Source organism: Mustelus asterias, chromosome 22 (assembly GCF_964213995.1).
Source record: "Mustelus asterias chromosome 22, sMusAst1.hap1.1, whole genome shotgun sequence".
Taxonomy (NCBI): Eukaryota; Metazoa; Chordata; class Chondrichthyes; order Carcharhiniformes; family Triakidae; genus Mustelus; species Mustelus asterias.
The window spans coordinates 19,755,057-19,779,370 of NC_135822.1; the positions used below are offsets into that span (position 1 = coordinate 19,755,057).

The 24,314-nt window shown below is 45.0% G+C and overlaps 1 protein-coding gene across 2 annotated transcripts; it reads right to left on the reverse strand.

Moving 5' to 3' along the window:
* Nucleotides 1-2,890: 2,890 nt before the first annotated feature.
* Nucleotides 2,891-23,728, reverse strand: slc45a1 (solute carrier family 45 member 1). 2 transcript variants are annotated; one of them, XM_078238532.1, is made up of 6 exons: nucleotides 23,620-23,728; nucleotides 20,369-21,072; nucleotides 14,628-14,781; nucleotides 11,215-11,391; nucleotides 4,237-4,442; nucleotides 2,891-3,154 (listed from the first exon to the last, which is right to left on the reverse strand). In XM_078238532.1, the coding sequence occupies exons 1-6, from the start codon at nucleotides 23,726-23,728 to the stop codon at nucleotides 2,891-2,893; spliced, it is 1,614 nt and encodes a 537-aa protein (XP_078094658.1). The 2 variants fall into 2 exon arrangements, with proteins under 2 accessions (XP_078094658.1, XP_078094657.1); XM_078238531.1 differs by having other exon boundaries at nucleotides 14,604-14,781.
* Nucleotides 23,729-24,314: the final 586 nt, after the last annotated feature.

Consider the following 24,314-nt stretch of genomic DNA (forward strand, 5'->3'; position numbering starts at 1 on the left):
GCAGGGCCAGGGAAATAGCGTCTGCTGTGGACCTGTTGCGGCGGTAGGCAAACTGTAGTGGATCCGGGTAGTCCAGGAGGCCAGAATTGATTCGTGCCATGACTAACCTTTCACAGCACTTCATAATGATGGATGTCAGAGCCATTGGCCCCTTCCCCTTTTCCTATTTTTCTTTTGGGAAATTGGCGAATTATCCCATTTACGGTCTTGTAAAATGCAACCAAAACTCTGGAGCTACCTGGGATCATCGTCAAAGCAAACTGGTTGATGTCAACTGAACGTGAGGTTGATCACTAGAGAGGTGTATCTCCAGCACCCTCTGGTGTCCAAGTGCTGCATTGAGGAAGAGTTTCAAAGTGTGCAACCTGACCTCAATAATCTGTAAGCACAAATCTCAGCATAAAGAGAGCAAAGCTCCTTTGTCTGATCCTAGGGTGAATTGACAGTGATTCAGGCTGTGGTGTGAAGCAGAAGATTTGCGTTGGGCCAGTATAAGAAATCAGTGCAAATCACTTTAGTGGGCAAATCATCCTCAGTGGGCATCACATCCAAGATCAGATTCTCAACCCAATATCTCTATCCTAACTGGTTAATAATCAGGGGCAAGAACCCTGGCTGATTACATAATTAATCATAAAATCCCTGCAGTGCAGGAGGAGGCCATTTGGCCAATCAAGTCTGCACCAACAATAATTCCAACCAGGCCCTATCCCCATAACCCCACATATTTACCTCGCTAATCCCTCTAACATACGCATCCCTAAGAGACAATTTAACATGGCTAATCAACCTAACCTGCATATCTTTGGACTGTGGGAGGAAACCAGAGCACCTGGAAGAAACCCACGCAGACACAGGGAGAATGTGCAAACGTCATACATACAGTGACCCAAGCCAGGAATTGAACCCAGATCCCTGGAGCTGTGAGGCTGCAGTGCTAACCACTGTGCCACCTCTAAAAGCACTAAGAAAAATTGTAGTGCTACAGAGGTCAACTCACTCAACACAGACCAAGGATTGAATCTGGGGAGTGCATGGTTCATATGGCTCTGTAAAAAGAAATGAATTAGAGAACAACAGCTTGTATAAGGTCTTTTTTAATTTCATTTTTTTAACCAAGGTACTTACTGTGTCATTCATATTCAAGTCAAATACCTTTTACAAGTGCAGTTGGCTCCAATCTAACAGGTAGCGCAATCGTACATTTATGGACAATCTTTTGTTTTTCTTATTAAAACCATAAGAGTTGATATGGAGTCATATGGTAAATGTAAAGGACAATGTTAGCTGCTCCTACCCTGTGCAATAACTTTAATACATCAACACAACGGGGGGGGGGGTCAATCAATCCCCAAAGCAATCCAATCAGGTTCCCTGTGTGTCCCTCATTCTCCTCTGGCCTTATCATCCCAAGAAAGTTGTACTGGGAGGCAATGAATATTGGCACACTCTCTAATTCAAGGAGTTCACATTCTACTCCCTGCACCAGTAATAGGGAAGTACACTCTGTGACCGACCCCCACCCCTGCCCCAAGAGGGGAAACTATGAAACTATGCTCACAAAAAGTGGCTGAGTATAGGTAAGCTCAACTCAGTTTATTATTTGTAGCATCAGCAGGAACGTGTGCTGTATCTGCTCTTTGTGAGTGTCTGATGGGGCAGTATGAATGGACATTTACTCTGTTTAATTCATGTTGCACTTGCCCTGGTAGCTAAGGTACATATGCATGAAGTCATTACCTGTAGATACATACTGACAGTACACATGTATGTCAATGTATTTGCAGTGCTGCTTATTTTAAAAACGATTGCAGCTTGTTTAAACGTTAGATTTCTTTAGCATTAACAGTGTGGGGATAAACCACCATGAACATTCCCCTCCCCCTCCTAGATATGTTCTCTGGATATTCTCCCACACATCTACTCAAATAGTCACTGTTTATGGTACTGAGCAACTTTGAAATAGCTGAAATGTTGACAGTCTACCTGGTCACAGAGAGCACCACTGATCCTGCCCTCACCCAATGTCCCATTGTCCAGTTCTAGTCAATGGATAGCAATCATTAAGTGGGAGCCTTCTCTGACCCAGGGCACTGATTGAGGCCAATAGCAACTGCTGTTGCCACTCAGTTGAGATGAAGTCTGGGGTTGTTCCTCTTCTGGGTGTTCAGTGAGTCAAACTGGATAAACTTTGGGCACTGCTTAATTGTTATTCCAAATTCAGCACCTATGTGGGTTTTTCTCATAGTTCGGTGGACACAGTAAGGAAAAAATTTTGAGTCCTTGCACAGGCTGAAAAATCTTGCATACCATAGCCAAGTATTGGAAATTTCTAAGGTGCACTACCATCTGATATGAAGACTCACTGAACTGTTTCCGCTGAAAACATTTCATACCACCACTTTTAAACTCTACCAGAATCCCAGCACCATAGTGTTCACCTTGAGAAAGAGCCACTGCTTTAGGAAATGCAAAGTGAGTTTTTAATGACTGGATATGAAACAGGGACATACCACCACCTCAATATTTGATTGACTTCATGTTGGCAACACGGCATCTCTTCCATGACTAGCATGTGGCTGGGGCCTCACATTAACCTTCTCACACACGTCTGAATGGAGTGGAACCATATCACTTGCAACCCATGCATGTTACTGGCACTAATTAACTAATTAGCAGTGCTTTTATATTATATATATATTTATTTATTTATATATTTATATCTGAGAGGTACCAGCACCAATAAAAAAAGAGGAAATAATCTTCATTGCTTTTGTTCCTGTTTGAGGAATGAAAACTTGAGGTTGTGGGATCTTGGGGAAAGTGGGAATATTCAGCAAGTTATTTTGGGAACTAGTTCCTTGAATAGGTTGAAGTTGAACTCATAGAGTCAGACGTTCAAGAGGAGGGGAGTCTGCTCCTCACCATTATCATCGGGAGGGATCTCGTAAATCACAAACAGAGAAGAGTACAAGCACCCGATGAATGAGGTCAGGCTGGCAAAGTACATCACTCCATTGGCACTGCCTACAACTGATGTTAGTGGGCCCATCACTATGGAAACGATGATCTGTGCAAGGAAGTACTGGCAACTCAGGAGTGAAATGTCCACACCCATCCCCCGCTTGGTTCCATTCACATTCGGTCCTACAAACTAGACAGAAATAACAACAGCTGTTATATTGTGTGTTAGAGAAAGGTATCTATTAGCATTCAGTGTCATTACAAGTGATCAATGACATAACTCACCAAACAAGAAGCTTTGATAACCTTTAAACACTCTAGTTAATGTTCTGTATATCAAGCTGAAGGTGAATTAAACACGTAATTTCAGAAGACCCCAGGGAGGATTTTCATGAGCCGATGGGATGGAAACGGAGGTGGGCAGACACCTAATTTCACGCTGCCAGCTGATTTGCCAGATTACTGGCACCCATCCCACCCATCATTTTGGGGAAGGTTTCTTGGCAGCAGACTGGGGATGGGGGCCAGCACTCCCGCAGGACTTGGAAGCCTAGCCCACACTTACATGGTCATAGTTGCAGCCATAGACCACCCTATGGGGGCAGGGGTGGGCTTCCCTTCCACAATGGTGGCCTAGCAACTATGATCATTTTTGTTCAAATTTTTAAAATGTTGAGAAGGCAACTCAAGACGAAAGCGCTTCTCTCTCGCCCCCTTTCTCCCTTACCTGTAGAACAGGCTGCAGCTCCTTACATGCTGAAGGTCCTCCTATTGGAGCCTGCTTCCTGGCCACTAATTGACCAATCAAGGCAAAATCGAGGTTAGTTAACTGTTTCCAACCCACATTTGATCCCAATGTCGGAGTTCTGACCCAAAATGCAAAATCCTGGCCCCAGAGTCAGCGTCAAACAATTCCAGGTCTGGTATGACTTAAGTTAAATGCAATGTAACACTCCCTCTACACTGTCCCATCAAACACTTCCAAGACAGGCACAGAATGGGTTAGATATAGGGTAAAGCTCCTTCTAAATTGTCCTAAACACTCCCTGGACAGGTACAGAGGAGGAGGATGGAGAGAGCAAGCCACTTTCTTCCTGACAATTCCAGTCTGAAACTGTTCAAGGTAGTAGAGCCTAAAATGACTCCCAAAATTTCCCCTTTTCCCCAGAATGTTCCACAATCTCAAGATATTCAAGATGCCAGTTAGATGCTGTTTTATTGTAAGTGTATAAATTGTTAAATTTTAGTCTACACCTTTTGTTGTGTTTATACCTTTTTGCTCTGATAGTATTCACACAGCAGGGAGTAGGGTAGAGTGCAAAGTGAAGAAAACAGCACCCCGTATGTAACACAGAGCGATAAAAGAACATAGCTGTTCCTGGACAGAGTGGCAATGCCAGTGCCAATCCCAAAAGACAGGTAGCCAAAGAAGTAGAGAGTTCGGATACTGAAATGTTCTTCCAGCTTCTCCAGGAGTGCTGTAGAAAATAAGAAACAGGTGATAGAGTACTAGCGACACAGATGCTGATGGTCATGGTTCAGGTGTATTGGGTTGTCATATTTTAGATGGTAGTTTATTGGTTGTATTGTGCTGAATACTCTGTGTCAGATGGTAGTGCAAAAGTAAAATATTGCAAGAGGTGAAATTCTGAATAAGAATAGAAAGTGCTGGCAATATATCAGTGTAGAGAGAAAGTTAATTTTTATGTAATTACAACTTGTTAGGTAACAGTGTATTGGATCCTTGTGTGTTGTTTGGAGGCATGTTTGGTAACAGCGGGTTGGTGGCAGTGTGTTGGGTGGCAGTGTGTTAGGTGGCAGTGTGTTGGGTGGCAGTGCGTTGGGTGGCAGTGTGTTGGGTGGCAGTGTGTTGGGTGGCAGTGTGTTAGGTAGCTGATCATCAGGTGGTGATTCAACATCCTGTCCACGCTGTCACTACTTTCACCAGTGTCAATCTGAAGAGCTCAGTATCTAACTTCAATGTTAAATTCTTCAAATGTTGGCAGATCCTCAGTGACTAACTGGTGGTACACTGACAATTCTTAATGGGTACCTGGAGGAATGTAGAGGATCCTCTGTAGGTAACTGGGGTGTAAATCAGTTGCCTAATGAGGTACTGGAATTAAGACATGAATAGGTAATTATTTTTCAAAAATACACTCCTTGAAAGAATGATACTTGAATTTAACTCCAGATTTTGAAGCAAATAGCAGCTTCTGAAAAAGGTTGTGGTTCAATTTCCCTGAGCTTCAGATCTTGTTTATTGTCATGTTCAATTCTACAGTTAAATGTGTTTTGCAATCTCTGTACCGAGACAGAGCTGTGGGGTGTGACTAGCCAATTGAGAATTATCCTTGTCTCCGCGGTGCCCTCACAGCCTGTGTACATCAATGAGGCTGATACAAAAACAGAATAATGTTGAAAATCTTAAATGCAAACAGAAATGTTTGGAAATTCACAGCAGTTCTACCAGCACCTGAAAGAGGAAAGACAGATTTGTACATGTTGGATAGAAATCTTTATCCCAGAAAACATATAGATTTCCAGGTGCTGATGCTCCTTCCTTGTGATTCCAGGTTTTCTATTTTTTGCTGTTTTCATACAGAAATCTCCAAGGCAAAGCCAAGGTTACTATCAGAGTTACATTTTCACCAAGCTAAACACGAGCATCCGGCCCACAATAAACATGGGCAACCAGCCCAGGGCCGACATAGCCCCCAGCTCACAATAATCATGGCTCCCAGTCCAGAGCAGACATGGCCACCAAAACCACAGCAGACATAGTCATCCAGCCCACATTAAGCATGGGCACCCAGTCCACAATAAACATGTCCCCCCCAGCCCACAGCAGAAGACATGACCACCACACCCACACCAGATATAGCTATCGAGCCCTCATTAAGCATGGGCTCCCAGTCCACAATAAACATGGCCCCCCAGCCCACAGCAGACATGCTTAACTTAAGACATGGCAGGTGAGATCAGTCGAGTGGAAGCAGGTGAGGTCAGTCGAGTGGAAGCGTGACCTGTTATATGTGGGAAGTCATGAACCATACCGGCATCCTAGATGACCACATGTGCTGGAAGTGCTCCCAACTGCAGAAACCTGAGCTCTGGGTTTCAGAGCTCGAGCAGCGGCTGGAGACATTGTGGCGCATCTGCAAGGCTGACAATTATGTCGATGGCACATTTAGAGAGGTGGTCACACTGCAGCCTAAGGGACTGCAGGAAAGGCAGTCCAAGAGACACAGGCAGGTAGTACAGGAGTCCCTGGAGTCCTGCTCTCAAATTGGTTTTCCATTTTGGAAGCCGATGAGGGCACTGGTTCTTCAAGGGAGTGAAGTGAGAGTCAAGCTTTTGGCCTGACTGTACATGATGGGAGGAAGAGTGATAGTGATAGGGGATTCATTAATTAGGGGAACAGAAAGGCGTTTCTGTGGCTGCAGTTTCTAGGATGGTGTGTTGCCTCTCTGGGGCCAGAGTCAGGGATGTCACTGACTGGGTGCAGGGCATCCTAAAGGGGGAGGGTGATAAGTAGGAGGTCATGGTGTACGTTGGTACTAATAATATAGGTAGAATGAAGGATGGGATCTTGCATCAAGAGTTCAGGGAGCTGAACAGCAGATTAAAAAGCAGGACCTCAAAGGTCGTAATCTCTGGATTACTTCTAGAGCCACGTGCTAGCGAGCACAGCAATAGGGGAATAGGGAAAATGAATGCATGTTCCTAGCGATGGTGCAGGAGGGAGGGTTTTAGGTTCCTGACTCACTGGGACCATTTCTGGAGAACAGGATGGTCTGCACCTGATCCAGAATGGAACCAACATCCTTGTGGGTGGGTTTTTTAGTGCTGTTGGGAGGAGTTTAAACTAGTTCGGTGGGGGAAGGGACACAGAGTATTAGTACAACAGGGACACAGCATACTATAGTAAAGGAACCAAGATAGAGGGTGTTCAGCTATGTTGAGTTCCAAGGGAGTAAGGCGAGGCTGGATGGCTTTTACTTTAATGCTATGAATATTATAGGGAAGACTGATGAGTTAAGGGCATGGATTGACACATGGAATTTTGATATTGTTGCCATCACAGAGACATGGTTAAGGGAGGGGGAGGACTGGCAACTCAGCATTCCGGGATATAGGATCTTTAGGCAAGACTGGGGAGGATATAATAAAGGAGGTGGTGTCACATTATTAATTAAGGAGTTAGTTACAGCAGTGAAGAGGGACGATATCTTGGAAGGGTCTTCAATTGAGGCTTTGTGGGTAGAGTTTAGGAATAAAAAGTGATCAGTCAAATTGCTGGGAATGTATTATAGGCTCCCAGTCATCGGGCAATAGGGGAACAGATATGTAGAGCGTTCACTGAGGTGTGTAAAATTAATAATAGTGTAATTATATCGGGGGATTTCAACTTACCAAACATTAATTGGGATAGTCATAGTGTAACGGGTTTAGAGGGGCAAATCTCTTGAAATGTATTCAGGAGAGCTTTTTATGTCAGTATATAGAAAGTCCAACATGCTGGATATAATTCTGGGGAACAAAGTCGGACAAGTGTTTGGTGTGGCAGTGAGGGAGCATTTTAGTGATAGTGATCATAACACAGTACAATTTAAGTTTGTTATGGAAAAGGGAAAAGATGTTCTGCAAAAAATGGTTTTGGATTGGGGGAAGGCAGATTTTATTAGAATAAGGCAGGAACTGGACAAAGTAGACTGGGGAAAGCTTCTTGTGGGAAAATTTACGGTAGAGCAATGGTAGTTCAAAGTTCAAATGGTAGTTCAGAGTTCAAAAAGAAAATGGGTAGAGTACAGGCCCAACATATTCCTTTTAGGGTGGAATGTAGGAGCAGCAAGCCCAGAGAACCCTGGATGTCTAGGAATACCCAGGATTGGATAAGAAAGAAAAGAGAGGTTTTTAGCATGTATAAAGGGAGCAAATCAGCGGAAGCCTTAGCGGAGTATAGAAAGTGCAGGGGGGGAAGTTAAGAAAGTAATTAGGAGAGCAAAGTTGGGGTATGAAAAAGGACTGGCGAGTAGGATTAGGGAGAATCCCAAGATATTCTATAAGTATATTAAGGGGAAGAGGATAACCAGATAAAGAGTAGAGCCCATTCGGGACCAAGGGAGTAATCTGTGTGTGGAGTTGGAGGGTGTTAAACGAGTACTTCACATCTATCTTCACCCAGGAGAAGGAGGATGTAGGTTCAGAATTTGGGAAGAGGGGCTGTGAGATTCTTGAACAGTTTGACATAGGGGGTGAGGAGGTATTGGAGGTTTTGACAGGCTTAAAAGTGGACTGATCCCCAGGTCCAGATGAATTCCCAGGCTGTTGTGGGAGGCAAGAGAGGAAATTACAGGAGCTCTGATGGTCGAGATAAACCAGAGAATTACAGAGTGGTGAGTCTCACATCAGTGGTAGGGAAACTATTGGAGAAAATTCTGAAGGAGAAAATTAATTTCCACTTGGAGAGGCAAGGTTTGATCAGGGATAGTCAACATGGCTTTGTCAGAAGGTGGTCATTCCTAAGGAATTTGTTTGAATTTTTTGAGGTGGTGACCGGTTGTGTACGTGAGAGTAGTGTAGTTGATGTAGTTTATATGTGTTATGATGGACCACGGGGAATCACTGATAGATCTCCCTGAGGGATTCGTGGAATACAAGCTCCCTTATTGAGCGAGCGGAGGCTCGCCCAATGAGAAGTAGAAAACGGGGGCTTATAGACCTGCTGCTCAACCCAGACCAGTGTTGTAGGTCCTGAGGTGTTTACTGTCTAGCTATAAGCCATGGGTGTGGCTCTTCTTTTTGGTACACAATAAAGGATCTCTGGTGACGGGAAACTGGTGTTTGGGTACAACATGGATTTCAGCAAAGCCTTTGATAAGTTCCATATGGGAGACTGATAAAGAAGGTAAAAGCACACCAGATCCAGGGTAACCTGGCAAGATCGATCCAAACCTTGCTTAGTGGTATGAGACAGAGGGTGGTGGTAGATGGCTGTTCGTGTGATTGGAGGCCAGTGTCCAGTGGTGTACCACAGTGCTGGTTCCTTATTGTTTGTGATATATATAAATTTTATAGATGATGGGGGCTTGGTTAGCTCTGTTGGCTGGACAGCTGGTTTGTGATGCAGAGCAACGCCAATAACGCGGGTTCAATTTCCATACCAGCTGAGGATATTCATGAAGGCCCGCCTTCTCAGCATTGCCCCTCATCTGAGGGTGGTGATCCTCAGGTTAAATCACCACCAGTCAGCTGAGGGGGAGAGCAGCCTATGGTCATCTGGGAATATGGCGATTTTATCTTTATAGATGAGATGGGTGGGGAATTTGGAAGTAAGTTTGCGGATGACACAAAGTTTGGCAGGGTAGTTATTAACGAGGAAAAAGGTTTTAGGCTGAGGAAGATATAGACAGGTTGGTCAGATGGGCAAATCAGTGGGAGACGGGAAAAACAGTGGCAGAATCATGGTAAAGAACATCTAGTCATTAAGTCGTGGTACAGAATGTCTAGTTATTGAGTGGTGGTATAGAACGTCTAGCCATTGAGTTGTAGTATAGAATATCTAGTCATTGAGTCGTGGGAAAGAATGCCTAGCCATTGGTATTTTCACTAGACTAGTAATGCAGAAAGACCAGGATAATGCCCTGGGGGTCTAGGTTCAAATCTCACCATGACAGATGGTGAAATTTGAATTCAGTAAAAATGTGGAATTAAAAAGTCTAATGATGACCATGAAACCATTGCCAATTATTGTAAAAACCCATCTCGTTCACCCAATGCACTTTAGGGAAGGAAATCTGCTGTTCTTACCTGGTCTAGCCTACATGTGATTCCAGAAGTTGACTCTGAAGTGGCCACTCAGTTCCAGGGCAATGAGGGATGGGCAATAAATGCTAGCTTAGCCAGCAATGCCAACATCCCATGAAAAAGGAAAAATAAGAACATTTTGGTCGGAATTCTCCCAAAAAAATCTTAAGTGTTGAATTCGCAGGAAAACTGGAGTAATTTACGCTGTTTCTTTCAGTGGGAGTTCACATAAGATTCACCGACACTCTGCACTGCAGAGGCCACCAATTTGAATATCATTAAATTTCAGGGGGCAGGGTCTATTCACACTGGAAAGGCTGAAATCAGCAAACCTCTGCGCATGCGCAGTGGCCCCAATGTGTCATCCTCTCGTTTGCTGGCCAGCGACTGAGCTGGCCAGCCTGGGACCCCGGCAGTGCTGCCCCCCCAAAACGCCATGGCTCGATTGCGGCCCCCCCATGCACCCGTGGACTAGCGCCGAGCACACCACCCTCCCACCACCCACCAATCGCCGTCCCGACCCACCCTGATCTCCAGACCCCCCCAGCAGTGAAGATCCAACCACCACCCACCCCGCCTCCCCCCCCAACTCCCTGGCTGACCACCTCCCCCAGCACGCCCAAGTCACTCGCCTGACTTCCTCCCACATCGATCGCTAGGCAGAATGGCAGCAGGACACTCCACTGATCGCCCTTAGGCCCCGCCCCCAGCAGGTCCTGCCCCCAGTAGACCCCCCTTTGGCACTGCTCGGCCCGGTGGGCCCATGCGCAGGGGGCACCACCCCCCCTGCTGCCCAACCCCATGGAGGCCCCCGATTGCCATCCTTTCACTCCAGCAGGTCAGGCTGCTAGCTCCCCAAATGTGGGGAGCTACGCTAAACAGCACTGGAGTGAAACACTCCGGCAGGGTGGGAGATGCTAGCGGGCCCAGATAATTCAGTCCCGGATCTGCTAATAGCATTTAAATTGTCTGTAAAATACTATTTAAATGCTAGCTCCGTCTCCCAGCTGATCTCCAGTGCCATGCAGATGCCGCCGGAAATCTGGGTCTGGGAGATGCAAGCACGGCACGAACGCTTGCGGGAACCCTGAGAATCGGCCAACGTGTGATTCTCCCGGCCCGCTGCACTAAAATATTAGCGCAGCAGGATGGGAGAATCGTGGCCCTAGTCCATCAGTCGTGGTACAGAACAGCTAGTCATTGGGTTGTGCTGTAGAATGTCCAGACATTGAGTGGTGATGTAGCAGCTTAATTCATCTATTTGATGCACAGTACAGACCTTTAGTACATGTACATTTTTACTTCTACTCAATTATGGAATACTCAGGAAAAGTATTTAACAAAGTATTGGCAAAACAGTGAAAAGTATAATGCCTGGCAAGAGGAAACTTGAACCTGTGTGGAGCAAAATTCTACAGACCAGGAGATTGAGTGCCCTACCTGAGTAAAATGCAGCACTGAATGCATAGACGCACATACCCCAGCAGCCCACACTCACTCCCGTGTTGTAGTTCCGAAACGCTTCTGAGTCATGAGGGGCCTTGGGGTCCCCTCCATACACCACTTCCCCCATGAAGTCGGTGTAAAAGAGCAGCATGCCTTCAAATGAGAGCCAGCCTGCAGAGACAGAGCACATGAGGCAACAGACACAAAGCACAAAAGTAGGACAGGATACCAAGCAGTCAATATCATAGAGGGCCATTTGGCCCATTGCCTATTTGACAGAACTGTCTAATTATTCTCAGTCCCCTACTCTTTTCCCATATCCCACAAATTCCTCCCTTTCAAATATTTATCAAATTATTTTTAGGAAGTTGAGTCTGCTTCCGCCTCAACAACATGCAGTGTAGACATTTGGTTTTTCTATGAATTAAACATGATGCAGCAATTTATTCTGTGAATTTGGAATCTTTCTCGTAGTATTTTTATGTTTGCAGTCAGTGGTTGTGGGACTCCTATCTAAAACAACAGTGTCCATATTAAAGGAGGTCCACCTGCTGCACAGTCACCAGTGCTACATAGTGCAGAACATTCAGAAGGCAGGATATGGGCACGAGGAGCTGGCAGTTAGTGGTGTGGGAGTGGTGCTCAGGGCTGGGACCCAGAGCAGTGCTTAGGGAGGAAGTTTGCCTGTGGTTGGCTGACACTTGTTGGCATCATTATAGAAGTACAGCTGGTCTCAGACACAATGAACAGATCAGAGATTGCAAAATGAAACTTAAATTTATATCCCATGCACCCGCCTTTATAGAGTTCATGGCTGGAATTTTACTGCCTGCCATGGCTGAAAAGGATGAAGAGGGGTAGTGCACCACGGTCACAGTCACAGAGAATCTTATTTGTGACTTTGGATAGGACTGGTTCAGGGATGTGGGATAGGGAATGTCATTGCTGTCCTAGTGGATATGCTCAACCTCTCTCCTATTTCCCAAACCAAAAGAGAAAATGTTGGAAAATCTCAGCAGGTCTGGCAGCATCTGTAAAGAGAGAAAAGAGCTGACATCTCAAGTCCAGATGACCCTTTGTCACAGCTAAAAGGCATAGAAAGTGGGAGATATTTATACTGTAGGGTGAGGGAATGAAAGATGAGTCTTAGCCACAAAAACAAGGGGAAAGGCTAAGAGGTGCTAATGGCAGCCCATAGAGAGAATAGAAGGTGCGAATGGCCAAATGGCAGAGAAGCTGAAATCAGAGGGTAAGCTGTGACAGATGAAGATGTGGGGGGTGGGGGGAGATGGGTGGGAGAGAGGGAAAATTGAAAAAAAGGGGGAAAAGGGAAGCAAAGGGGGAGAAAAGGCAAGAAAAAGGGGGATAAAATAGGGGGAAAGAATGGGGAGGGAAGAAAAATAAAGAAAGACAATAAAGAAATAAAAGGTAGAGAACAGTTAAAAATTAAATAAAATTTTAAAAAGTGGTTGAGGTGGGATAGGGCTAATTTTCTGAAGTTGTTGAATTCGATGTTGAGGCTGGAAGGTTGTAATGTGCCTAACCGGAAAATGAGATGCTGTTCCTTCAGTTTGCATTGAGCTTCACTGGAACATTGCAGCAGGCCAAGGACAGACATGAGGGCATAGGAGCAGGATTGTGTGTTAAAATGGCAAGCAACAAGAAGGTCAGGGTCCTGATTGTGCACAGACCAAAGGTGCTCAGCAAAGCGATCACCCAGTCTACGTTTGGTCTCGCCGATGTAGAGGAGACCATTGGGAGCAGCGAATGCAATGGACCAAATTGGAAGAGATGCAAGTGAAACGCTGCTTAACCTGGAATGAGTGTTTTGGATCTTGGATGGTAAGCATATAAGAGGTAAAGGGGCAGGTGTTACACCTTCTGCGATTGCATGGGAAGGTGCCATGAGTGATGGGAGAGGTGTTGGGAATAATGGAGGAGTGGACTAGGTTATCCTGGAGGGAACAGTCTCTGTGGAATGCTGACAGAGTGAAGGGAAGATGTGTTTAGTGGTGGTATCACACTGGAAATGGACCGTATGCCATTGAGGGCCTTGCCAACAATTGTAGGTGGGAAACCACGGTTGAGGAAGAAGGAAAGTGGAACAAATGCAACGGAGACGAAGGAGCTGAGAGAAAAGGATGGAGTCCACAGGGTGTGGGGTGCGAAGAGCTGTAGTCCAGATAGCTGTGGGAGTCAGTGGGCTTGCAATAGATATTGGTAGATTGTCTATTGCCAGAAATGGAGACAGAAGGTCAAGGAAGGGAAGTGTCTGAGATGGACCAGGTGAAGGTGATGGAAGGGTAAAATAAAGTTTATTTATTAGTCGCAAGTAAGGCTTACATTAACACTGCAATGAAGTTACTGTGAAATTCCCCTAGTCGCCACAGTCCGGCACCTGTTCGGGTCAATGCACCTAACCAGCATGTCTTTCAGAATGTGGGAGGAAACCGGAGCACCCGGAGGAAACCCACGCAGACACGGGGAGAACGTGCAAACTCCACACAGACAGTGACCCAAGCGGGAATCGAACCCGGGTCCCTGGCGATGTAAAGCAGAAGTGCTAATCATTGTGCTACCATGCTGCCCCAGGGTGGAAACTGGAAGTGAAGATGATGAATTTTCCCAGGTCCAGATGAGAGCGTGAAGCAACACCAAAATAATCATCGATGTACCAGTTAAGGAGTTGTGGGAGGGGACCTGGGTAAGCCTGGAACAAGGAATGTTCCATATACCCCATAAAAAGACAAGCGTAGCTAGGACCCATGTGGGTACCCACTGCTACTTCTTTAAGTTGGAGAAACTGGGATGAGTTAAAGGAGAAGTTGTTGAGTTCAGCCAGGCGGAGGAGAGTGGTGGTGGATGGGAATTGTTCAAGCCTCTTTTCAAGAAAGAAATGAAGAGCTCTCAGGCCATCCTTTGTGGGATGGAGGTGTAGAGAGATTGCACATCCATGGTGAATAGGAGGCAGTTAGGGACTGCGAACTGGAAGCCGTCAATATGATGCAGGGCATCAGAAGTATCCTGGATGTGGGTGGGGAGGGAATGGACCAGAGGAGTGAGGATAGAGTCAAGATAAGAGGAAGTATGTTCGGTGGGGCAGGAGCTTGCTGACACAATGGGCCTACCGGGACAGTCCTTTTTGTGAATTTTGGGAAGTAGGTAGAAGCGGGCTGTTCGGGGTTGGGAGATTATGAGGTTGGAAGCTTTGGAGGGGAGGCAGCCATTGGAAATGAGGTCAGTAACAGTGTTGGAAATAATGGCTTGATGTTCAGTGGTGTGGTCATGGTCCAGGGGGAGGTAGGAGGAAGTATCTATTTCCCCCATCTGTCCCTACTCATTCTCCCAATTCAGCATTTACCAGCCTGACATTCAATGACTACTTAACAGACAATGAGAGATTGTACCTAAGAAGTGATTAACACACAGATTCCGCAACGGTTTTGGCATCTGACAGATTGATGAGAACAAGAAAGATGTGGAAAGCGGCCTTTCTGACAATTCTCCTGATCCATTCAAGTCAGTTTCGTATTTCATTCCATTCAGTAAGATATTCGCAACCTGCAACAAAATTAAACTCAGTCACTACGATCTGAGCACATCATCCTTGTCAGTTCATTTTGCATTTTTTGTACTTTTCCAGTTTTCTCCCCATCTCTCCTGAAGGTGCTGACTCTCACTGGGGTTCAGCTCCTCTCCTGAAGGTGCTGACTCTCACTGGGGTTCAGCTCCTCTCCTGAAGGTGCTGACTCTCACTGGGGTTCAGCTCCTCTCCTGAAGGTGCTGACTCTCACTGGGGTTCAGCTTCTCTCCTGAAGGTGCTGACTCTCAATGGGGTTCAGCTTCTCTCCTGAAGGTGCTGACTCTCACTGGGGTTCAGCTCCCCTCCTGAAGGTGCTGACTCTCACTGGGGTTCAGCTCCTCTCCTGAAGGTGCTGACTCTCACTGGGGTTCAGCTCCCCTCCTGAAGGTGCTGACTCTCACTGGGGTTCAGCTCCTCTCCTGAAGGTGCTGACTGTCACTGGGGTTCAGCCCCTCTCCTGAAGGTGCTGACTCTCACTGGGATTCAGTTCCCCTCCTCTCCTGAAGGTGCTGACTCTCACAGGGGTTCAGCTCCTCTCCTGAAGATGCTGGCTCTCACTAGGGTTTAGCTCCTCTGCTGAAGGTCCTGACTCTCACTGGGATTCAGCTCCCCTCCTCTCCTGAAGGTGCTGACTCTCATTGGGATTCAGGTCCCCTCCTCTCCTGAAGGTGCTGACGCTCACTGGGATTCAGGTCCCCTGCCTCCATGACATTGGTACCTCAATCTAGGCTGACACTGCAGTGCAGTACTAGGAGAGTACTCAGATGAAACACTAAACTGTGGCCCAGTCTGCCTTCTCAGGTGCTTGTAAAAATCCCATATTACTACAAGAAGGTGACTGTGCAACAAGACCCAAACATTGGCGTGTGGACCTCCTTTAATGTGCCCACTATTGTTTGCGATATGAGTCGCACACTCAATATTTATCCCTCACTCAACATCACAAAAAAACTGTTTCTCTGGTCATTATTGCATTGCAGTTTGTGGGAGCTTGCTATGTGCAAATGAGCTGCTTTGTTTCTGTACAGTACAATAGCGTGTGAGAAAATCATGCTTTGTAAGGAAATTAAATCATGTATTCAAATTCTGCAGCTTTAGCACATGCCTGTATAACCTCAAGCACCAGTTTAGATTCTAAAGCCCAGATTTTCACCAGGATGGAGAAGCTCTCTGCTGTGATGAAAATCCTGGAAATGGCCGAAATCTCTAAGTCACTCTCCTGAACCCGGCATTTCCCATCTTCGCGGGGGCAGGCATGGAGTTAGCTTGGGTTCGTGGAAGCAGATGACCATTTAAATCACCAGCTGACTCCACTGAAGTGGAATTTTGGTAGACCAACAGTGTGAAACACCGAGCGTGCAGGTTAGAACAGGTAACAGGAGGTCTGAACTTGGTGGATTCCTTTGAATAGCCTGGTAAAATAGTACCCCTTTGGAGAGGTAGGGTATCCCTTTGGATAGGGTTCCAGGGTCCCTTTGAGAGAAGTAAGGCACCTTTTGGGAGAGGTAAAAGTGAACATGATTATGCACTTCTTACGCTCAAATCCATTGGAACAGTCCAGCTGTCAAAGTTGCAAGGGAAGTGTCAAAGTTATGAAGGAAGTGTCCAAGGGTACTAGGTAAGTTGGCATGCAGGGGATAAGACCAAATGTGGTGGGTGGGGTACATGGATTGGCATGAGTTAGCACAGGAGTATGAGGGACCATGGGGTGGGTGATTGGGGGCATGGATTGGCCATAGGTTGGCATGGGGAGTGTGTCACCGGGTGAGAGTTGGAGGTTTGCTTTTGTTCTCTTACTTAGAAATCTCTTACTTAGAAATCTTACACATCAGCATCTAACACTAAGTGTTAGGGATCAATTACATGCCCTGGCTCAATTGGCTCAAGTGGTTTGTGGAGGGGACTAATTAATTGTTTGTTGCGGTGGAGAGAAGAATGATCCAAAGAGAAGGGATTGATCCTACCGAGGATCTGTGAATTACAGATGTCTGAGCAGTTCACTGAAGACTGGAGAGACCACAGAAGTTTGAGAAGTCTACAAGACATATCCAGTCCATAGCCAAAAAGGGAAATATGAACTGTGAAGCTGTGTTAATTACTGCCTAGTTTGTTAGGTCATATTTTGTGCTTAATAAATCTTTCCACTTTGCTATAATTCAATTGTCTTACTGTTGACTTATTTGTCATGCCTGAATTCCTGCCAGCAGCTGTGTTTCAGAAGTACTTGACTACAAAGTGCTTTAGTGAGGTTCACTTCACCTGACGAAGGAGCAGCGCTCCGGAAACTTGTGATTTCCAATAAACCTGTTGGACTATAACCTGGTTTCGTGTGACCTCTCATCAAAGTGCTTTAGGATATCTAGTGGTTATGAAAGGTTTTTTATAAATGTAAGCTTTACTTTCTGCTGAAGCTGCAAATTCTGATTGTGGTCTCAATGAGTCCTTCAACCTTGCATACTCACCTCATCAAAATTCCATGGTTGCTTTGACCTCCAAACACACATCTACAGTAATATAAAGGCAAAATTCTGCGGATGTTGGAATCTATGGTAACTGTCTCCTGAACCTATCTACACTATCTGTTTAATATCCTTCTCTGTCAACACATTCCACAACTTCTTCTATAATTTTTTGGTAAAGATGTTATTGCATCTTCCCTCTCGGTCCTAACCTTAATTCATGTCCTGTAGAATTTGAATCCCTTATTTACAGGGAACGATTTTACCAGCTAAGAAATGGGCCATTTCTCTATTTTTGAAATCAGAGCAAAACCAAACACTTCCAAGGCAGATACAGCACTGGTTAGATACAAAACAAATCACCCTCTATGCTGTAGCATCAATGTTTCTAATCCCCAGTTACCAATGTGACACATTTCCATTTCTCAACTTGTGGCCCCCTGGGATTGAACCTGATGATTTGCAGTCATTGATGGTGAATTATCAGCCAATCTTGTGCTATGTACACACCAAACTGGCACCATACTTGACACAGCCTTTCTGAACCTTTGCAGTTTTGTAATTATCCTGAAGCAACTGACATCAACACATGTAGCTCACTTGTTTTAAGGGCTAAAGATTGCTGCTGTGGGTGATTTTTCCCTCGTCCGATTGATGATCAATCTACAGTAGACTCCAGCCTTGGCACAGTGCCAGCAAAAGATGGCATAACAATAAGAAACTGGGCATTTAGGATTTTAGGTGACACATGAATAGTGTAAGATTTTTGTACTCTGGGGGGTTCGGTAACCTGAAAAACACTTAAAGCATATGCATAACTAAGGGGCTCCCGGCCAGTCTGTGGAATGGTGAATCTTTTAAAGATTTTAGTCTCTGTTTAGTCCCCGTTATCTCATCTAAGTACCTAGACAGTGAATGTCAACCTGTCCATGGCTATCACAGTCATGCCCTAACCTCACTCGACTTTGAGCAAGAACAGACTGAAGCCAGTGTACCACCAAAACACTGCCTGTCACTAGTACCAGAGCAGGTGTTATGTTCATCCACAATGATGTGGATATGGCAAATTGAGTCCCAGAGTAAGCCTGCAGCCCAATACATATATTAAAAATATATTTATATATATATTTATTCTGTTGTATAGTGTAGGAAACACAGCAGTAAATACATGCTCAACAAACTCCCACAAACAACAACGTAACAATGACTGGCTGGATGATCTATTCTTGTGATGTTGATTGAGGGAAAACTTTGGCCAGGACACTGGGGATAACTCCCCTGCTCTTCTTTCAAATAATAACATGGGACCTTTTACATGCTGACTCCTAAATCCCGTTCATGTCCCTTCTTTCCCTAGAGATTAAGAAGGTAAGGGTTTCGCCAGACTTGCATTGAGCCTTGGTTTCTTTGTCTCTTACTCTTTTTCCTCTTCCTTCATTATAAACAATGTGATTATGCAGCAGGTCCACCATTTCCTTAGTTTCAGTTACAGTATCGCTTGCTTCTGTTTTTAAGAAGCGTGTATTACTTTTAGCAACCAGTTGGCTGAAACTTCCTGCTAGCCATATGAACTGGGAATCTTTCCTTTGTTTCTTTTGGGTTTTTCTTAAAAATAGATTCCACCTAAGAGAAAAACTTTCATTTCTATAGTGCCTTTCACAACCACAGGAAGTTCCAATGTACATCACTTCTGAAATACTTCATTTCTTGTTTGGTCACTGTTCTAATGTAGGAAACACAGCAGCCAATCTGTGCACAGTAAGTTTCCATAAACAGCAATGTGATAATAACCACATTTATTATGGTTATTAATAATAACCATAATAAATGTTATGGTTATTAAAACTATATTTGTAAAATATAGCACCAATGTTAGAGAATGCAAAACCTGTGATAGGGAGATGGCAATAGAAGCTGCTGAACATAGCTTTCTTCATTTTTGTGGTTGAAACTGGTTCTCCGTATTTTACTGTCTTTCAGTAAGTAATACTTGATGGGCTGATTTCAAATGTGCACAATCTCCTGCTTGCAGATGTTTGAACTTTCTGTTGCAATGTTTCACAGCTGGATTGGAAAGGTAGTAAGATCTGATTATGTGTGAGTGTGTGGGTTGGAGTTGCATTAGGAATGGGGGAAGACAAATAGGTAAATGTGTAACGACAAAATGGTTACAGGACGGAGGAAGGGTGATGAATTGAAAGTAAAGTTGGGTTGGATCATTCTAAAGGAGCTGAAACAGTAAGAGAGTACAGACATTCAAATTGGGAGAAACTCTGAGTCCCAAAACCAAGGGTGGATGTATGTGCCATTTATAATTCCCCAGGAAGCTAGCCCATGGGGATTCCAAAATTCCAGAGGGGAGTCACACTGCTTTCCATATGGAGCAGCACTTTCCCAAATGTTAGATCCAAGCTTTCCCGAATGGACAAGGTGCATTCCATCAATAGTATACTGCTCGGATCTGGAAGACTTTCCAGCAGCAGCCACTGTCTGAGCTGCCTCACATGGTGAGGGAAGACCTTCCCTCAGAATGTCTGAAAATTACCCAGCCAGAACCAACTCCAGCTCAGATGTCCTACTGCACTCAGATTATTTTGCTTCTGCACCAATAATAGTCTGGAATTTCTTGACTAAAAGTGTAACTGATCAGAATCCTGAGGAGATGGACTCTGTGGCTAAAGACCAGTAATGTCTGGGTCCAACTGACTCACTCATGGTTTCAATACAACCAAGTAACCACTTCAGTGGGGAGTTAAGCATTAACCATGTTGGTGTGGGACTGGAGTCACGTATAGGCTCAGGCTGGGTAAGCATAGCAGCTTTCATTCCCTAAAAGACATGGGTGAATCAGTAGGGACCTTGCAACAATTTGACAGCTTCATGGTCACTTTTCCTGACACTTTTTTTCCCCCTGACTTTTTAATCCAAAATTCTCAAACTCCCCTGGTGGAATTTGAACTATTATTCTCAAGATTATTAGTCTGATAACATAACCCCAAATGATTGTGCCCCTCACTGTGTTGTTTACCCCTCGCTCTGCTGGTTAACCTTACGAGGCAGATTCTCCCCATTCACTGTGCTGTTTGTCCCTCTGAAGTATTTGTACCTGTTGACTGAAGGTTACTGTCCTCCTCCGATTGTTGTCCCCACCATTTCCAAGGTAATTGTTCGGAATACTCAAAGTTTCAGGTCTTTTGAGAATTCCTGATGCTGGGTTTCTTGTGGCATCGAGTGAGGCAACCTGCAGGCTCCCTGGATTCTCACTGACCATCGAGGAACCCATTTCCTCATTTTCTACCTCGTCAGGTATCCGGGGAAGACTGGCGCTCAGTGCGTGTCTGGGAAAGCTGATGTATTGGTCACTGGCCCCTGTGTAGCAGTCGATGAGGACAGTGTCAATGTAAGAGGTCCCAAAGGATGAGGCAAACTCATTAATCCCAGTCAGAGAGCTGTCACGGCTCATAAAACTACCATACTTGGGGGTCAGGGGGCTCAGTGGGGAAATAGGACTGGTCATGCTGGTGTACATCTGTGTGGCATTCTGACTGGCAGTTTGGCCTCCACCTTCTTCAAAAATCATCGGTGGAGAGGGAGGTAGAGCAAGGCTGGGGCTCTTCATCACTTTCTTCCTTTTGCCCTGTGTATTCAGCCGCTTTTCTGGGATGCTGGTCAGTGTCAGGATGGTGGTTATGGTCAGTGTTATTGCAGTGAAAATGTAGACAACCCGGAGCTGACCTCCTAACGCTTTTCCAAAATTTGTTCGGTCCCACTTGATTCCACCGATGATATAACCAAATCCACCTCCCAGACCTGGATCGATTTAAAAGAAAAACATAATACAGCAAATATCATTCCAGGTCCCAGTGACACAACATAAAACTGAATGGAAGCAAGGGAAAGAGGAGGGCAAGGGCAAGTGGAGCCACAGGGTAATGTTACAACTGAGATGGGAGGAGTGCACTGTCTGTCTCTAGTTCCACTACTCCACCAGTACCACCATTTATTTATTTTTTCCCAGCTAGCTATATAGCCAAATATACGCTTTATCTATGAATCGCAGAATGACCGCTCAATGCCCAGGTTTCTTCAATAAACAACAAAATTATTAGTTCATTATAAAAACCAGACTTGTCAAGTAGAAAGACAACATACACACACATCCATTCACACCGCTTTGGGAATGGGTCTGGAGCTTTTGGGGCTCGTGTGTTCTTTACCTAGATAGTTGATCTTCTTCCCTCCTCTAAAGCAGGACAGACAAGACAAGGGAATACATGATCAATGGCAGGACCCTGGGAAGCACCGAGGATCAGAGGGATCTTCGTGTGCAGGTACACTGGTCCGTTAAGGTAGCAGGTTAGGTGGATAAAGTGGTTAAGAAGGGATGTGGTATACTTGCCTTTATTAGCCAAGGCATAGAGTTTAAGAGCAGGAGGGTTATGGTGGAACTATATAAAACATTGGTTAGGCCACAGCTGGAGTATTGTGTGCAGTTCTGAAATCCACATTATCAGGGGGATGTGATAGCATTGGGAAGGGTGCAGATGAACTTTACCAGGATATTGCCTGGGCTGGAGAGTTTTAGTTATGAAGAGAAATCGGATAGACTGGGGTTGTTTTCCTCAGAGCAGAGGAGTCTGAGGGGGGACTTGATTGAGGTGTATAAAATTATGAGGGGCATATATAAAGTAGACAGGAAGGAACTTTTCCCCTTGGTGGAGGGATCAATGACTAGGGGGCATAGCTTTAAGGTATAAGCAGGAGGTTTAGAGGGGATGTGAGAAAAAGCCTTTTCATCCAAAGGGTGCTGGCGGTCTGGGACTCATTGCCTGAAACGTGTGGTGGAGGCAGAGACCTTTATAACATTTAAGAAATATTTAGATGTGCACTTGGAGTGCCAAGGCACACAAGGCAATGGACCAAGTGCTGGAAAATGGGATTTAAACAGTTAAGTAGTTAGTCCTTGACTTGCGCCGATGCAATGGACTGAAGGGCCTTTTATTGTGCTGTATACGTCTATGACTCTATAAACCACCATGTGATCCTTTTGTAAAGAGTCCACCTGGTCAAGAGGTTTCCAATTTCTTTAAAACTGCTGAATTACCTAGTCTTGTAAAATGCTGTTTTTTTTCCAGGAAGAGCAGCAAATAAAGTCCTTTAAAGGACAGTGTCTTTTAAAAAACATAAATTATTCCACAATGTTCTTAGTCCTTGAAGATGAACCATTTTCTGCGATTAAAGTATTTATGACAGTAAATAGAGGGCAGGAGAATACTCCCTTTATGCATTCATGGAATGTCAGAATCATTGACAAGGCCATCATTTATTGCCCATCCCTAATTGTCCTTGAGAAAGTGGTGGTGAATCACTGCAGTCCATCTGGTTTAGGTAAAGAAGGGCGATATAATTTCAATTCAGGATGGTATGTGGCTTGGAGGGGAGTTTGTAGCTGGTGTGTTCCAATGCTTCTGCTGCCTTTGTTCTTCCAGGTGGTAGAGGTCACAGGTTTGGAAAGTGCTGTCGAAGGAACCTTGGCAAGTTGACATTTTGTATGATACACATGTCTGCCACTCTGTGCCACTGGTGGAGGGATTAAATGAGTAAGGTAATGGAAGGGGTGCTGATCAAGGGGGCTGCTTTGTCCTGGATGGTGTCAAACGTTTTGAACATTGTTGGAGCTGCACTCATCCAGGCAAGTAGTAAGTATTTCATCAAACTCCTGGTTTGTACCTCATAGATGGTGGAAAGGCTTTGGGGAGTCAGGGGGTGATAACTTGCTACTGAATTCCAAGCCTCTTATCTGCTCTTGTAACCACAATATTTATATTCTAAAATCATCATAGAATGATGATATATGGCTGGGTCAGTTCAGTTTCTGGTCAATGGTAACCCTCAGGATGTTGATGGTGAGAGATTCAGCAATAGTAATGCATATAGATGTCAAGGAAGACAGTTATATTCTCTTGTTGGGATAGACATTGCCTGACACATATGGCACAAATGTTACATGCCAATTATTAGCCCAAGCCTGAATGTTGCCTAGGTCTTGATGAATGCAGACACACTGGGCTGAATAATGTGCCGCACCTGGAAATTGGTGGTATTCCGACTTCCAGGCCTGTCATTGCCATGTGCCTGATAATGTGTTAGTTGCTGGAATCTTGGGAAGGGCTGGGAATGGGGAAGGAGAGGGAAATGGGGAAGAACCAAGTTGGTGTTAATTGAAGGGCTGGTGCAGGAATAAATCATACCGGGATAAACTCCGCCTGGACCCCAGGGTCTGACCGGACCCCAGAGCCTGACAGGGTTTTTAAGCTCATGAAGCAGTGAAGATGATGATAATGGGTTGAGACACACCTGCCAGGAGGGCGTGGATATTCAGGCCTCGGTCCTGATCCTCCGGGCAGCAGACATCCATCATGTAGGCGTGGCTCGGGTTGTCTGCTGAGTCGGCACTGAAATCCATTAATACAACACCACAGATAGTCAGAATGATGCCCCATTTGTGATTGGTGACTGTGTCAGCAACAACTAAACCAATGTCCTGGCCATTGAGTAGCAGCGAGAGCCCAATCAGTGCACCTAGAACAGAACAAGACAGAAACAGAATCAAATTCAGAGCAGAAACAAAACCAAATCACAATCCAACCCGGAACAGGGCAGCATGGTAACTGGACCTAACCAGAGCTGTTATGTATTAATATAAATTCTCCAAAAAACAACATAAAAACTGACAACTAGGACTTCAAACAGCGCTTGTTAGCCACCAGAGAGGAGGAAAATTATCGAAAAAGTCTGGGAAAGAAGACTTGGAGGAGAAGTTCTTTGCATGTGCTCCAGACACAACAGGCAAGGTGGACGTGAGTAACGATTCTCTGAAGAGCAATTAGAGAGCTGATTGTGTTTAAAAAGAAGCTGAAGCTCCGGATGTTGCCTTACTTAAGAGAAAAAAAAATCAAGGCAGATGCTGAAAATGTGTTGCGAAGTGTGCATACGGGGAACCGCCATTAGTAAGAAATAGCAGGGGTTTTTGGCGCATGGATCCTTTAATG

Excerpts from the sequence above, each read along its gene's own strand:
- slc45a1 (XM_078238531.1), bottom strand. The coding sequence starts at position 23,728 with ATGGATTTCAGTGCCGACTCAGCAGACAACCCGAGCCACGCCTACATG. Across the intron at positions 14,782-20,368 it reads CAGTAACCTTCAGTCAACAG|GTTGCGAATATCTTACTGAA; the intron begins GTACAAATACTT and ends ATTTTGTTGCAG. Across the intron at positions 11,392-14,603 it reads AATCTCTCATTGTCTGTTAA|GCTGGCTCTCATTTGAAGGC; the intron begins GTAGTCATTGAA and ends CTGTCTCTGCAG.